The sequence below is a fragment of the Erythrolamprus reginae genome, chromosome Z, assembly GCF_031021105.1.
Source record: "Erythrolamprus reginae isolate rEryReg1 chromosome Z, rEryReg1.hap1, whole genome shotgun sequence".
Lineage (NCBI taxonomy): Eukaryota > Metazoa > Chordata > Lepidosauria > Squamata > Dipsadidae > Erythrolamprus > Erythrolamprus reginae.
In genome coordinates this window covers 56,686,698-56,702,399 of record NC_091963.1, presented here as the reverse complement: position 1 = coordinate 56,702,399, position 15,702 = coordinate 56,686,698, and the positions used below count along the sequence as shown (strand labels likewise).

Below are 15,702 nucleotides of genomic sequence, written 5' to 3'. Positions count from 1 at the left end.
GGTTGAAAATGAACAAGCAAAACTACTGCGGGACGTCCGACTTCAGACTGCCCGAATTCTGAAGCATAACACACCAGACATTGTGATCGTGGATAAAAAGAAAGTATGGATCATCGACATCGCAATCCCAGGAGACAGCAGAATTGAGGAGAAGCAGCTAGAGAAATTAATGAAATACGAAGATCTAAAAATCGAGCTGCAACGACTCTGGCATAAGACAGTGAAAGTGGTCCCAGTGGTAATTGGCACGCTGGGCGCAGTACCAAAGGATCTCAGTGGACATTTGAAAACCATCAGAATTGACAAAATCTCCATCTGTCAATTGCAAAAGGCCACTTTACTGGGATCGGCAAACATAATTCGCCGCTACATCGCGCAGTCCTAGGTGCTTGGGAAGCGCCCGACTGGTGATGAAATACGAAATCCAGCATAGTGATCTCGTTTGCTGTGTTGTACTGACATAGTAATAATAATAATAATAATAATAATAATAATAATAATTATTATTATTATTATTATTATTATTATTATTATTGCTCAGTAGCTGCTTTGTCTTTATATATATTTTTCCAATCTTTTTGTTCTCATTTAAAATCAGCAAGAAAAAAGTCCCAAACTTTTAACTCGGCTAAATAACTCACCAGTATTACTTTTAGTCTTCTATCACTCCAGCACTTTTCCTTGTTCCTCTTTCCAGGTGACTTCCAATCTTCAACACCAATCGATCTTTGTGTTCATATCTGCCGCAACTTGGTCAGCTTTTGCAAGCCGATTTCCACTGCCGTCAGTCGAGGGGCCCAGATCGGTTCTCTGTGGGGTGTGCCCACCCCAAACAGATTGCTGATAAAGTCCCTCTTCTTCACTGCCCCTCCAGGGTAGTTCCGACCTGGTTCCAACTAGACCGGGTCCCCAGGTGACAGGTATTTGGGGTTCCCTTGCGGAGGAACCGCAGCACTTGGACATGCTCTTCTCACATTTTTATTTCTGCATGCATCAAAAACATTCTGAAGTCCGGAAAAAAATGGCTCAAAAAGCTCAATAAATCACATGCCACACATTAGTGGTTGTGACACATATTTTGAGCAACAGGGAGTTGCAACAAAGGAATGAAAGAGACACATGTAGCTCCAAAGCCGCAGGTTGCAGATCCGTCTTGTTGTTTGTGGATGGTCCATCAGGAAGTGTTTGACCCAGTCACAAGTGAGATGAAGGAAATTCAGGTCAGTCAGCTTTTCAATGAGAATGCCTGGTAAGATCGTATTAAAGGTCGATCTATAGTCTATAGAAAGCATTCTGACGTAATTCCCAGATTTCTCAAGGTATCTCAGTGCAAAATATAGAGCAGTGGCAAGGGTATCTTCTGTTGACCTGTTGCTTCTATTAATAAACTGGTGTTGATCAAAATTTGGTGGAAAACAGGACCTGAGATGTTGTTGAACTAGTCTCTCAAAACACTTCATTACTAAAATATGTCAGTAAAATAGGTCTATAGTCATTCAGGCTGTTTATGGCTGCTTTCTTTGGAACTGAGATTATTGTAGCTGTTCTTAAGCATGATGTAAGGGAAATGTTAAAAATGCTTGTAAGGATGCCTGTTAATTGGTCAGTGTACTGTCCCCAGAGACAGAGATAGTTGGACTGTACAGTCATACCTCGTCTTACGAACCTAATTGGTTCCAGGGGGAGGTTCGTAAGATGAAAGGTTCGTAAGACGAAACATTGTTTCCCATAGGAAACAATGTAAAGTCAATTAATCCATGCAACCAAAAAAAAAACCCGCAAAAAAACCGCTGCCGCCCGGCTGTCACCTTTTAAAACAGCCTGGGGGCTTCTCAGCGACCTCCCGAACACCGAAGCCAAACACGAACTTCCGGTTTCGGCGTTCGGGAGGCCGCCGAGAAGCCCCCAGGCTGTTTTAAAAGGTGACAGCCGGGCGGCGGGGCTTCCCAGCAGTCTCCGAACGCCGAACGCGGAAGTTCGGGTTTGGCGTTCGGCTTCGGGAAGCTGCTGGGAAGCCGCCCGGCTGTTTTAAAAGGTCACAGCCGGGCTGGGGGGCTTCCCAGCAACCTCCCGAACCCCAAACTTTTGCCGAACTTCCGGGTTTGGGGTTCGGGAGGTTGCTGGGAAGCCCCCCAGCCTGGCTGTGACCTTTTAAAACAGCCGCGCGGCTTCCCAGCAGCTTCCCGAAGCCGACTGGTGGCTTCCCAGCAGTCGCCGAATGCCGAACGCGGAAGTTCGGGTTTGGCGTTCGGCTTCGGGAAGCTGCTGGGAAGCCGCCCGGCTGTTTTAAAAGGTCGCAGCCGGGCTGGGGGGCTTCCCAGCAGCCTCCCGAACCAAACTCGGGGTTCAGAAAAATTTTGCCTCTTCTTACGAACTTTTTTCGAGTTACGAACCGGCGTTCGGGAGGCTGCTGGGAAGCCCCGCCGCCCGGCTGTCACCTTTTAAAACAGCCGGGGGGCTTCCCAGCAGCCTCCCGAACGCCGGTTCGTAACTCAAAAAAAGTTCGTAAGAAGAGGCAAAATTTTTCTGAACCCCGGGTTCGTATCACAAGTTGTTCGTAAGACGAGGGGTTCGTATCTTGAGGTACCACTGTATTTAGGCATGTTTCTTTAAGATATTGCATTAGGGGAAATGTAGTGAAATTGCACTCTGGGTAATGTAGTTTTACAAGTGACCACATTTTGTATTCCTATTGGCTCTGACTCGGGATGAGGGGTAATTGGAGAGAACATTCCAGCAGGTCTTTGTCTTCACTCATTAAGCCAGCCAGCATGTAGATGCTACACCTAGAGCCTGGGTCAATTCAACCTCTTTTTACCTGCACAATGGGAAAGATTATACTGCAGAAGAATCGCATCATAACTGTGAGTTATTGTGAGAATGCCTGTAATAAAATTATCTGTGATACTTTATTGTGCTTAGTTATCTGTCTGGGAAAAGTTGAGCTTATACCAGAACAGTAAAAAGAGGTTGTTAAAAGAAACAGTAAAAAGAGGTTGTAAAAAGAGGTAGTAAAAAGAGATGAAATTCATGTCCCCTGGCACAGCTGCAAGCCCTCAAAGCAATCACTGCTGCCTTAAAGAAGTAATCAGCCTACTAAAAAGGATTAAACCTCCCTCTTAATAGCAAGAAAGTTAAAACTTAATAGCAAGGTCTTATAACTGTTTTCCTGATGACCAGAAGTTTTCGGAGAGGGGCGGCATACAAATCTAATGAATTGAATTGAAATTGAATTAAATTCTCATCCTGAGGTTGCTGCATGCTATCTTACTGCCTCCCGAAGCCTTAAGAATAAGAAAAAATAAATCCCCCCACTTCTTTCCCCCAGTTACTGCCTTGGAAAAGTATTGCTCTAATTTGTTCAGCATAAGGGAAGAAGGGGGGCATATTTGCATTTAAAGGATATTGTGCTTGCCTGTTTCAACTATTTGTGGATCTACGAACTCAGAGTCTTTGCCTCTCTCCACAACATTAAGAAGCCTATATTAAAGTTATGCCTGAGAATTGAATGCTTGTTCTAGAAAACAGCACATGGCTCCCTTTAGACAAAGGAATTAAAGGGCCAGTGCACCTAAGCCTTTACTAGCAAACGGTACCATCTACTGGTCAAAGTGGAAATCCACTTGAAGGCGCCCAAGCCTTAGCAAAGAAGCAGCGCTATCTGGTGGTCACACTCTGAATCTCAGTTAAAATACGCCAAAGCTTAGAATACGCTTGCCGCCTCCCTCTACTGGCAACCAGCTGAATTTTGCTAAACACACTAAAGCCAAACAAGCCTGTAGCCCACTACCAAGCCTGTAGCGCACACTGTTGTTCAAAGCAAGCCAAGCCAAAGCAAGCCAAGCCAAGCGAACCTAAGCAAGCGAAGCCAAGCCAAAGCAAGCCTTGTCTCGGTTAGCTATGCTATGAAACCTTCAACAATACCGAGCATAGAATTTTAACAGAGCGTGGATGTGTGATAAAGTCAAGACACAGACTTAGTTAAATAAGTATTATTTACATATAAACAAAATATAAACAATCCAGAATAAGCATGAAGCAAATACAGAATAATACGCACTGAGCAATTACAAAATTAGCACAAAGCAAAATACAATATAGATAAAAGCACAAAGCTTATACAAGCACGAAGCTTAAACACAACTCCCCCATCTCAGGCAAAAGTAAAGTAAAAGGAAATGACCGAGCAAAATAATGAGCTTTTATAGCTTCAATGAGGAAGTGACAAAACAGCCTTGAAGATTAACTCTTCAAGTACAAGTTAACTCTTTGAGTGCACATTAACTCTTTAAGTACAAGTTTGGGACAGTTTACAATATGCAGTTTACAATGGCAATCCCTAACAATCATGTACCCTGTACTAACAGTCACACTCTGAATCTCAGTTAAAATATGCCAAAGCTTAGAATACGCTTGCCGCCTCCCTCTACTGGCAACCAGCTGAATTTTGCTAAACACACTAAAGCCAAACAAGCCAAGTTAGCCCACTACCAAGCCTATAGCGCACCCTGTTGTTCAAAGCAAGCCAGGCCAAAACAAACCAAGCCAAGTGAACCTAAGCAAGCCAAGCCAAGCCAAAGCAAACCAAATAAAGCAAACTTAAGCAAGCCAAGAAAAGCACAAGCAAGCCTAGGAAATTAAATCAAAACAAGCCAAGCATAGCCTAACAAGCCAGTCCGGCAAGAAGCAAAGCAAAGCAACAGCAAGCAGCAGACCACAAAGAGCAAAGCCCAGGTACCTCCTGCTCTCGAACACCAACAGCACCTCCTAGTGGCTGTGGATAAGCAACTAAATATGAAGTGGGAACAATTCAACTCACAGCAGAGCCTATATGAAGAATGGAACAAGTACTACCAAAACATGGAAAAACTTTGGAAGAAATTGTTATCCCTCTCCAACATCAAGGAAGAAGAGCTTTCATCACGTCGCATTCGGTTGCTACATGAAGAGTGCAAGAGAGCTCGCATACTTTGGAAAAACTGTGAATGGCAGCTAAACGACACTCAACAGTTTACAAGATGAGGATCTTCTGAAGGACACACAAGCTATCCAGCAGACAAACAAAGAACGAGTGAAGTTCCTCCTACACAGATTTCATTTTTTCAAACCCATCGAAGATGAAGAGGCACAACTTGAAGCAAAATTAGCCAGACTAAAGGAAGAAAAGGCCAGATCATGGGCCAACAATGAGAAAGAAATGGCCAGAGCACAGGCCAATCATGAGGCACAAATGGCCAGAGCACAAGCCAATCATGAGGCACAAATGGCCAAACTAAAAGAAGAAGTAGCCAAACAAAAGAAAGAAATAGCCAAACTTGACCATTTGATGAGTAAGAAGACAGGCCCAAACAACAATGGCAGGGCCTATGAAAAAGGACAAGATTCGCTACAGCAGGGAAGTGAATCTCATCAACCAGAAATACCAAAAGGTCAGGCATGTGACATCGCACACTCTGTATCACAAGATCCCTCCCTCACCATTACAAAACATAGCCTGATGGACCAAGACGCTAAGGGTAACCAAGGAGATCCTTCAGCAGCAGTGAAGGAGTCCCAGCCAGAAGGTTCACAAGCAATTGTGAAGTGTAACCTCAATGCTGAAGCTGAGACATTCCTGTCAAACCTGCAAGACCCATTGAACGTGGGACACTAGATACAGTATATCCAGAGGTATGCCTGGAAAAGGCCGTGAAACTGTATGCAAAGATAGACACACAAAGCAACCAATCATTATTTAGGTCTGCATTTCCTGACCTCTTTGACATCCAGACCGAGGAAGCACGCTACATGATGTCACCATGGATACTGCGTAGAATCATCAGATGGGAGTGCAACATTCACACTACCACCATTGTCAGAATGCGACAAGTTGCCAGGTAATCGCAGCCAAATCGCAATGAAGAAACAATCAATATTAATAAAAATCTTAGGATACAACAACAAATTACTGTCATGTAGTCCTAAGTGAAAGGAAAAGGATGATAGGAATGATGAGAAAAAACAAGTAGAAATAGAAGTGCAGACTTAGTAAAAAGTTTGACAGTGTTGAGGGAATTATTTGTTTAGTAGAGTGATGGCGTTCAGGAAAAAACTGTTCTTGTGTCTAGTTGTCTTGGTGTGCAGTGCTCTGTAGCGACGTTTTGAGGGTAGGAGTTAAAATACAGTAGTTTGTGTTTCAGTCATAAGTCATTTTTGTCAGCACTGTTGAAGCTTTAAATGGTCACTAAATAAATGGTTGTAAGTTAAGACCTATCTGTACTTTTTAACTAGTCTTGGTTTTAGCCTGTTAGTTTTCTATATTATATTATCATCACCCTCATCAGAACCATCAACATCATTATGCATTGGTTTCTACATTGAAAGAGCTAATTTTAAAAAAGTAAAAGAGCACACTTTCCTAATTGGATGTCTTACCTGGGTCAGTATTTTCTACAGGTTTGCTACAAATGACTTCTGATGGGTGGAAGCCAATCTCCTCCAACCAAGGATGTAAGTCATAGTAAGCATCACCAGCTTGTTGCAGGACATACAGGCAATATTCTGCAACTTCCTCACCTTTACTCTGGGCTAGATCCAGAATTTTACGGACCTTGAGGAAAGATCAAATAAAGTCTCAAGCATATTTAGGCTATATGTAACTATTCACTGAACCACCATCATACATAGTACAATTGCTTGGTGCTACAAACAGCTATAACACAAAACAAATTTCAATTCATTCTATATAAATGTTAATATAATTACAATTAATTAAATTACAATTAATGTGATTAATGTGTATTTAACTATCTCCTAACATCCAATACAATCTGGTGATAAATTTGAAGAATTCCAGAAATTCCAGAAAGTGAGACACTGATCCAGGAAATGCAAGTGGTGTACCCCCAATGTCTGCAGCAGTATTTCAGTACATACACATACACACAGATATACTTATAATGGGTCATGAAAGTCTTTATATGTTAACTATAAGTTTGCTGTGAGCCACCCTGAGTCTGAGGAATAGGGAAGCATAGAAATCAATCAATCAATCAATCAATCAATCAATAGAAACATAGAAACATAGAAGTCTGACGGCAGAAAAAGACCTTATGGTCCATCTAGTCTGCCCTTATACTATTTTCTGTATTTTATCTTAGGATGGATATATGTTTATCCCAGGCATGTTTAAATTCAGTTATTGTGGATTTATCTACCACGTCTGCTGGAAGTTTGTTCCAAGGATCTACTACTCTTTCAGAAAAATAATATTTTCTCAGGTTGCTTTTGATCTTTCCCCCAACTAACTTCAGATTGTGTCCTCTTGTTCTTGTGTTCACTTTCCTATTAAAAACAATCAATCAATCAATCAAATAAATAAATAAATAAATAAATAAAATTGAAAAAGTTTGTAGAATCAAAGGAAGTTTTCATATTTCATTTGAAGGATTCTCCATTTCAAGATCGCCATACAAGTACAAAATTCAGGAAAGGGAGAAGTTGGCAACCAGCCAAATCTGATTATTTTTATATATTTTATGTCCTTAAACAAGTAACAAAACAAAGGGGTATGTAAAAAAATAAACTTTTTTAAAAACTGAAGTTTTAAATGTTGCTTAACTGGTTCATCAAGTAGATCAGACAGAACCTCCTGAAACTAATAATTATTAACTACAGAAATAGCTTAAAAATCATCAGATTCTGAAGAAATTAATTTCTAAAGATGAAAGGAAAGCATTTAAAAGGATTCTTATCCAGAAGTTCACATTTTTTCTCTCTCATTGTTTGAATATTTATAGATATTATCTTTCCATCCAGACTATTGTTGGAATGTTAAGTGAATGAAAAAAATATTCAGCTGTATGATGATGCAAAAAATATCTACACTATCTCTTTGTCTATAAAACTGTTCAAAAACAAGTCAAAATTATGAGAAGGAATTGGATCTTCTCTATATGAAGAGTAGTTTATTTTAAACTGCTCTCATATACTCCTAACCAGTACATACAAAAATATGCACTATTAGTACATTAAATTAAGTAAATGCCTTGTATCAAACATGCCAAGGGAAGAGGGAAAAAATAAAGTTTTGGTGGAATTCTTTTTATCTGTAGCCAGTACTACTCCCAGAAAATACGATGGAAGACTAATGAAAAGATCAGTTTCAGTTCCTGTAGCCAACCTTTCTCACTTGCTTATATGAAAGATTGTGAGTAAAGACACAATTTATAGAGTGTACTAAGCCATGATTTATTATTAAACTACACCTAAGACTGAAATAAAATATATACTGTACCTTGTCTGCTTGTGTAGAATTCTGTGCAGCAATCTCTGCATCTTCTATGGAGAAATAGTCATTCTTAATCAAGTTGTCAATCAAACATTGGGTGTTGCGGATTCGATTGACTAGCAATTCTCTGTGAACTTTCAGTGAGCTTACGAAAGACAGTGATTCTCTTCCTGTTGTAGCTTTGTGTGTAATTTTTGTTTTACCAGATAGCTGCTCTGCCATCATATTAAGAAGCTGTGCTCTCCAAACTCATACTTGGGCAGCTGCATACGTTAAGGATTGATTTCAACACGGCAATCAATGCCTCACTTTGGTGAATCTGAAACATATTATAACATAGTATTATAACATTCAGCTTTTTAAAATCTTAGTGCATTCTTTCTGGCCTGCTTTAATATTCTATACTTGAGTGTTGGACAGAAGATTCCACAAAATCCAATTTCATAAACATGAATGAACCCGAGACATTAGTGCACATGTTTTGCTTTGTCTTCATTTTATTTTGCTTACTCAGTTGCCACCATCATGCTGCTATGGCTCCTCCCACCCCTTCCCCACCTTTAAGGAGACAGCCCACAGCCCAGAAGGAGAGAGGGAGAGAGAGGGGGAGCTGTTCTCCATCTTCGCCTCTCAGCAGGGAAGGGAGGGAATTGGTAGACCTGAACCAGACAGCGCAGAATGTGAACAATGGGAGAGGACTCAAGTCAGTTCCTGATGGGGGGGGGTTGACGTGAGTATGTGGAGAACAGGATTGGCATTCGACAAGTGGAAAGAGTAGGGGCAGCAGGTGGCAGCATGAGTCCAAGCAGAGAGGATGCCTGAGGAGACACGTGAAACGCTGAAAGTGGTGCCAGAATTCTGCCTCTGGAATTGAAGGTGGTGGCTCTTTCAGTGTCTCACATGCTCCCTCAGCCATCCTCCCCCGCTTGGACTCACGCTACCGCCCACCCCACCCCTAGTCTTTCCACTTGTCAAATGCCAATCGTCTCCTACACACACACACACTCACCATCCACGCTTCAATGCCTGCTTGAGCCCCAGGAAAGATGGAGGCCTTCCTTGCCGCAATTCCAGAGGCTCGAGTAGATGGAGAAGCTGGAAGCTACTCCTCCTCTTTGCAGGAGCGAAAATGGCAGCCGGGGGAATTACACAACAGAATGAAGCTGAGCTTCAACACCCCCACCTTTTCAATCTTAGCTTCCTGGTCTACACAAGCCTTGGGAACTGCATCAAGGAAGGTGTTCGTTATTCCTGGGGTTCACATAGATTCCTGCCACCACTACCCCAGCGTCCACACCCTTACTTACCAAGGCAGCTGCAGGAGGCAGCACTGGCCTTATAGGCAAGCTGGCAAGCTTCCTGAGGGCAACGGTAGATATAGTGAGAACATTGATCACCCCACTTCTGATAGCCAAGGTGGGCCGATCAGCGAGCCAGCAAATCAGTGAACTACTGGCTCACTGATCACTGTGATTGGCAGACTGGTAGGCAGGTGTGGACAGGTGGGGCAAGTGAGTGATGGGTGGATAGGAAGGCAGGGCATGCACAGTGCGAAAAACCCAGCATCTGGGCAAGCGCAGAATAAATTTCTTTTTTTTTTTAAGATGGCAGCACCCAGGTACCAGCAACTGACCGCACCTGAATGATGATATCTTTGTGATGTCACCAGCACATCGCTACCAGTGCACACACACCAGACTACACTGGTAGGAACCCACCCTGATTTACACTGTAAGAGACCAGTCAAGAAATTAAAAATAATCATACAGTGGTACCTCTACCTACAAACGCCTTTACTTATGAACTTTTCTTGATAAGAACTGGGTGTTCAAGAATTTTTTGCTTCTTCACAAGAACCATTTTCTTGAGCCTTCAAAACTGTAACTGGAAAAGGTGGGGTGAAGCATCCGTGGGACTTCTCTAGGAATCTCCTGGGATGAAACAGGGCTGGAAAAGGTGGGGAGAAGCCTCTGTGGGGCCTCTCTAGTAATCTCCTGGGAGGAAAAAGGGCCTCCACCCTCCCTCTGGTTTCCACAATCGCACACATTATTTGCTTTTACATTGATTCCTATGGGAAAAATTGCTTCTTCATACAAACATTTCTACTTAAGAACCTGGTCATGGAACAAATTAAGTTTGTAAGTAGAGGTACCACTGTATTTTAGTTTTTATAAGCATGGGACAAGTAAACTACTTTTATTTTATAACAACTTTCACTTCTTATCAGAAAAAGATTCTGGTCATTTTACAAAAATATATCAGTTTCTTGATTTACTTACACCCTGCTTCCACTCAGTTAACCCTTTTTCTGAACAGAGGAGGGAGGGGGAAAAGGGGAACAAAAACAACTGTTGTTGCAATAACCATGTTGCACTGTTCATTCAAGCAACATCTCTCACTATACACTTATTAGTAAATGAGTAAGAAATCCAAGTGGAAAAACATCTCAAGAATAGAGATTTGGGTTATAATACAATGGGCACATTCAGAGTATTTAATTATTTAATCACAGATAGTCCTTGGCTTCCAACCAGTCTCCTAGTAATCTTTTGTCATTATGATGGTGTTTTCCCTGTGATTACTTACAACCTGGATTCAAAATTCAGTCACATGATCACACTTACGGATGATTACAATGTGCTGCAGTCATAGAGTCAGCTACCACCACATGATTATTTTTCAATGCTTCCTGCCAGGTTCCCATAAGCAAAGTTTCTGAGGAATCAAATAGAAAGTTGCTTATATTCTCATTGCTTTTTGGACACCCATGGTCATTCATTATATAGTTACCAAATTTCCAATATTTTCCCCATTTTATTTTTATAGCAAATATGTGACATAGATAAAATTGAAAGACAGTGCCTGCTCCTAGTAGAACTTTAGAATACAGAGACAGATCCACAAGAATTAATGAAAGAAATTGATGAAATCTACAGAGTACAGACTAGTTTTGCTAGGAAACATAACTTGCCCAGAGTGATCCATTCATCAGGAAGACTATAAGGGATGATATTTTAAAATGGACAAGAAATCAAAATTTAAACTTTAAAATGGACAAGAAATCAAAATTTAAACTTTCCTTTAAAAATTTAAAGGAAAAGATATTATAATATTAAAACAAGTGCCAAAAAGAGTATGGGAAAGCCGGAAGGAATATTACTTTCTAACCAGAATTTTAATCAGAGAAAATATAACCTTCCGTTGGCTTATCCCAGAAGGTATCTCTTTATATTGGCAAGGATCCAGAATAAAATTGGAGAATGTGGATGAAGCTAGAGCCTTTTTTGAAGAAACTGGCCTGAATAGGTCAGAACAACCTCACAAAGAAATTAAAGAAAGAGAAGAGGATCAGGGGGCTGCCAGTAAAAAGAGGGAGGAGGCCCAAGGTACTAAGAGAAAGCAATCACAAATACAACAAGAATTGGTGCTAGGTAGTAGGTTACGAGAACCCAAAGAAACAAAGAAATATTACAAATAGCTATGTGCTCCGATATAAAAAAAATTTCTGTCAACGTAAATGGACTAAATAATCCATGAAAAAGAAATCAAATATTTTCCAAACTTAAAAAACAAAGAGTGCAAATTATAATCTTACAAGAAGTCCATATCAAAAAATCAAATAGAAAACTATTAAGCAACCCAAAATTAGGTAATATTTTTACTAGTTTAGCTGACCAAAAAAAAGAGGTATTACAGTTTATATTGACCAAACAATTGAGACCAAACAACTATACAGCGATCAAGAGGGTAGAATCTTAATGTTACAAGTAAAATTAGAAACAGGACCTCTCGTCATTATATCAATCTATGCGCCAAATGAAAATCAAAACCAATTTTATAAGAAATTACATGACAAAATAAATGAGTTATCTATTGAAAATATGATAATAGTTGGAGATTTCAATGCTATTTCTAATAGTCAAATGGACTATTCAGGTAAAAAGAAAGATAAGAAAAAGAAAACAATTTTACCAGCAATATTTTGGAAAATGAGTTCAGAACTATTATTGCAAGACATTTGGCGTGAACATCATCCATCAAATAAACAACATACCAACAACATTTTGGAAAATGAGTTCAGAACTATTATTGTAAGACATTTGGCGTGAACGTCATCCATCAAATAAACAATATACCTTTTATTCAAATCCTCATAAAATTTGGACTAGAATAGATATGGCATGGGCCCAAGCAGAATATATTTTGAATATTGAAAGAGAAACAAACAAATGGGCAGATCATAATCCATTAGTAATTTTATGGAAAGGAAATAAAAAACTGAGCAATTGGCGAATAAATAGAAATATTTTATGAGATCCCCAATATATAGAATGGATAGAAAAAGAATTAGAAATCTTCTTTAATATAAATAAAAATACAGATACCACACCACAAAATTTGTGGGACACAACGAAGGCGTCTATACGTGGCCTGACAATTTCTTACACGGCAAAAAAAATAAAAAGAAAAAGAAACAATTTCAACAATTAGAGAAAGAATTAAAAGATTTAGAAGCAATATCACAAAGTAATCAAGAGGATAACACTGTTAAAAGGAAAATGGATTTAATAAAACATAAAATAAATTTGATAGAAGAAGAACAAATAGCTGAAAAAATAAAATGCGCCAAACAGGAATATTTTGAACATGCAAATAAACCGGGGTGCTGGTTAGCATATAAATTAAGGAACCAAAGAGAATCTAAAATAATAAAGAAATTAGAAGATGGTAAAGGCACAATTAGATATAGAACAGATGAAAAAAGGAGATAGTGTCGGAATTTTATAAAAAATTATACCAAAAAGAAGACATAGTAGAAGACAAGGCCTTTGAATTTTTAAAGTTCAATAGATTTACCAATAATAACAGAAGAACAACACCAAAAGCTTAATGCATCATTTACAATGGTTGAGTTACAACAAGTACTTAAGAACCAGAAAAATAACAAAACCACCGGACCTGATGCTATACCGGCGGAATTTTATAAGTTAAATAGTAATATACTTACAACAAATATGTTAGAGATTTTTAATAACATAATTGCAGATGGCAAAATTCCAAAATCCTGGTCAGAAGCCTTAATAACTCTAATACACAAACCAGGAACAGAGAAGGAAAAAATTCAAAATTATAGACCAATTTCCTTATTAAATGTAGATTACAAAATTATACAATTTTTGTTTCAGTATATGCCTTCAGACTTTAAAATATTATGAATGGAATAATACATGAAGACCAAAATGGATTTCTACCGGGTAGGCAGATTAAAAATAATTTGAGGACAATTATAAATACGTTAGAATACTATGAACAACATCCAGAAAAACAAATGGCATTAGTATTCTTAGATGCAAAAAAAGCATTTGATAATGTTGATTGGTCCTTCATGAAACTGCAATTGAACAAAATGAATTTTGGTAAAAAAAAATTAATATAATTGATGCTATATATTCAAATCAAACGGCTAAAATTATTTTGAATAATGATCAAACAGAAAGGTTTGAAATACAAAGAGGAGTTAGACAGGGTTGCCCCATTTCACCATTGTTATTTATTTTAACATTAGAAACCTTACTGATAAAAGTAAGAACAAATAATAATATTAAAGGTCTAGAAATTAAAAAATAATCTTATAAAGTACAGGCATTTGCGGATGATGTTGCTTTTATAATAGAAGTTCCCTTAACTTCTATATCAAAATTAATGTATTTAATAGAAGAATATGAGAATGTAGCAGGTTTGAAAATTAATAAAAATAAGACACAATTATTAGCTAAAAATATGGCAGATTTTCAGATAAAACAATTAGAAAAAATGACAAAAATGAAAATAACAAAGAAAGTAAAATATTTAGGTATTTGGATTTCAGCTAAATCTATGTCACTAAAGAACGATAACTATTCGAAACTTTTAAATCAAATTAAAAAGGATTTAGAAATCTGGAATAATTTACAGCTATCATTACTTGGAAGAATTTCTACAATTAAGATGAATATTTTACCCAAAGTTCTGTTCTTATTTCAGGTAATTCCCATAAACCCAGGAGATTTTTTTTAAAGAATCAACGAAGATAACAAAAAAAAATATATGGCAAGGTAAAAAACCTAGAATAAAACAATGCACATTAGAAGATATGAACGAGAGAGGAGGACTTGCTTTTCCAAATTGTAAACTATATTATCAGGCAGCAGCTTTATCTTGGATCAAAGAATGGCTTACTTTAGAAAATAGAAGGTTGCTAAATTTGGAAGGCCATGACTTAATGCTAGGCTGGCATGCTTTCATATGGTATGAGAAGCATAAAACACATTCCTACTTCAAGAGGCACACAATTAGAAAGGCAATATTGGAGGTTTGGAATGATATAAAAAAAGACAACTTTTTAGTTATGCCAGAATGGATATCCCCGATTGAAGGTATGTGTCCCCCAATTTATTACAAGAAGGTAAAATATGGAAATACAGAGATATATTAGATAATCAATGGAATCTGAAAATGAGACAAGAATTAATGGATACAGGTGTAGTAATAGATTGGTGGCAATATGCACAGATTAAGTCCAGTTTCCATAAAGATGTAAGAACATATATACAGTAATACTTCATGATACGAACTTAATTGGTGCAAGGAGGAGGTTCGTAAGACGAAAGGTTCGTAAGACGAAACATTGTTTCCCATAGGAAACAATGTAAAGTCAATTAATCCGTGCAACCAAAAAACCCCCCGCAAAAAACCGGCTTTCGGCGACTGCTGGGAAGCCGCGCGGCTGTTTTAAAAGGTGACAGCCGGCCTGGGGGGCTTCCCAGCACCCCCCCGAACCCGGGGTTCGGGGGGTGCTGGCAAGCCCCCCAGGCCGGCTACGACCTTTTAAAACAGCCGCGCGGCTTCCCAGCTGTCTCCTGAAGCCGAACGCGGAAGTTCGGCTTTAGCGTTCGGCTTCAGGAGACAGCTGCGAAGCGGCGCGGGTGTTTTAAAAGGTTGCAGCCGGCCTGGGGGGCTTCCCAGCAACCTCCCGAACCGAACCTGGGGTTCAGCAAAATTTTGCCTCTTCTTACGAACTTTGTTCGAGTTACGAACCGGCGTTCGGGAGGCAAAATTTTGCTGAACCCCGGGTTCGGTTCGGGAGGTTGCTGGGAAGCCCCCCAGGCCGCCTGCGACCTTTTAAAACACCCGCGCCGCTTCGCAGCTGTCTCCTGAAGCCGAACGCTAAAGCCGAACTTCCGCGTTCGGCTTCGGGAGACAGCTGCGAAGCGGCGCGGGTGTTTTAAAAGGTCGCAGCCGGCCTGGGGGGCTTGCCAGCACCCCCCCGAACCCAGGTTCGGGGTTCGGGGGGTGCTGGCAAGCCCCCCAGGCTGGCTGCGACCTTTTAAAACACCCGTGACGCTTCGCAGCTGTCTCCTGAATCCGAACCCTAAAGCCGAACTTCCGCGTTC

The 15,702-nt window shown here is 39.7% G+C and overlaps 2 protein-coding genes across 15 annotated transcripts in view; one reads left to right on the top strand and one right to left on the bottom strand.

The window, feature by feature from the left end:
* RPL14 (ribosomal protein L14) overlaps nt 1-15,702 on the top strand; it is a 91,082-nt gene that overhangs the window by 16,540 nt on the left and 58,840 nt on the right. The window lies entirely within an intron of this gene.
* NOD1 (nucleotide binding oligomerization domain containing 1) overlaps nt 1-15,702 on the bottom strand; it is a 217,983-nt gene that overhangs the window by 155,478 nt on the left and 46,803 nt on the right. For 10 of the 13 annotated variants that reach the window (XR_011556771.1, XM_070726925.1, XM_070726919.1 and 7 more), the window contains 3 exons: nt 10,894-10,984; nt 8,276-8,588; nt 6,415-6,589 (listed from right to left, as the gene is read on the bottom strand). Coding sequence is in view for 12 of the 13 variants with exons in the window: in XM_070726925.1 (XP_070583026.1) it covers nt 6,415-6,589; nt 8,276-8,494 (394 nt within the window). In the remaining variant the exon portion in view is untranslated. The remainder of the gene's footprint in view (nt 1-6,414; nt 6,590-8,275; nt 8,589-10,893; nt 10,985-15,702) is intronic. The other 3 variants (XM_070726926.1, XM_070726921.1, XM_070726922.1) reach the window with 1 other exon arrangement.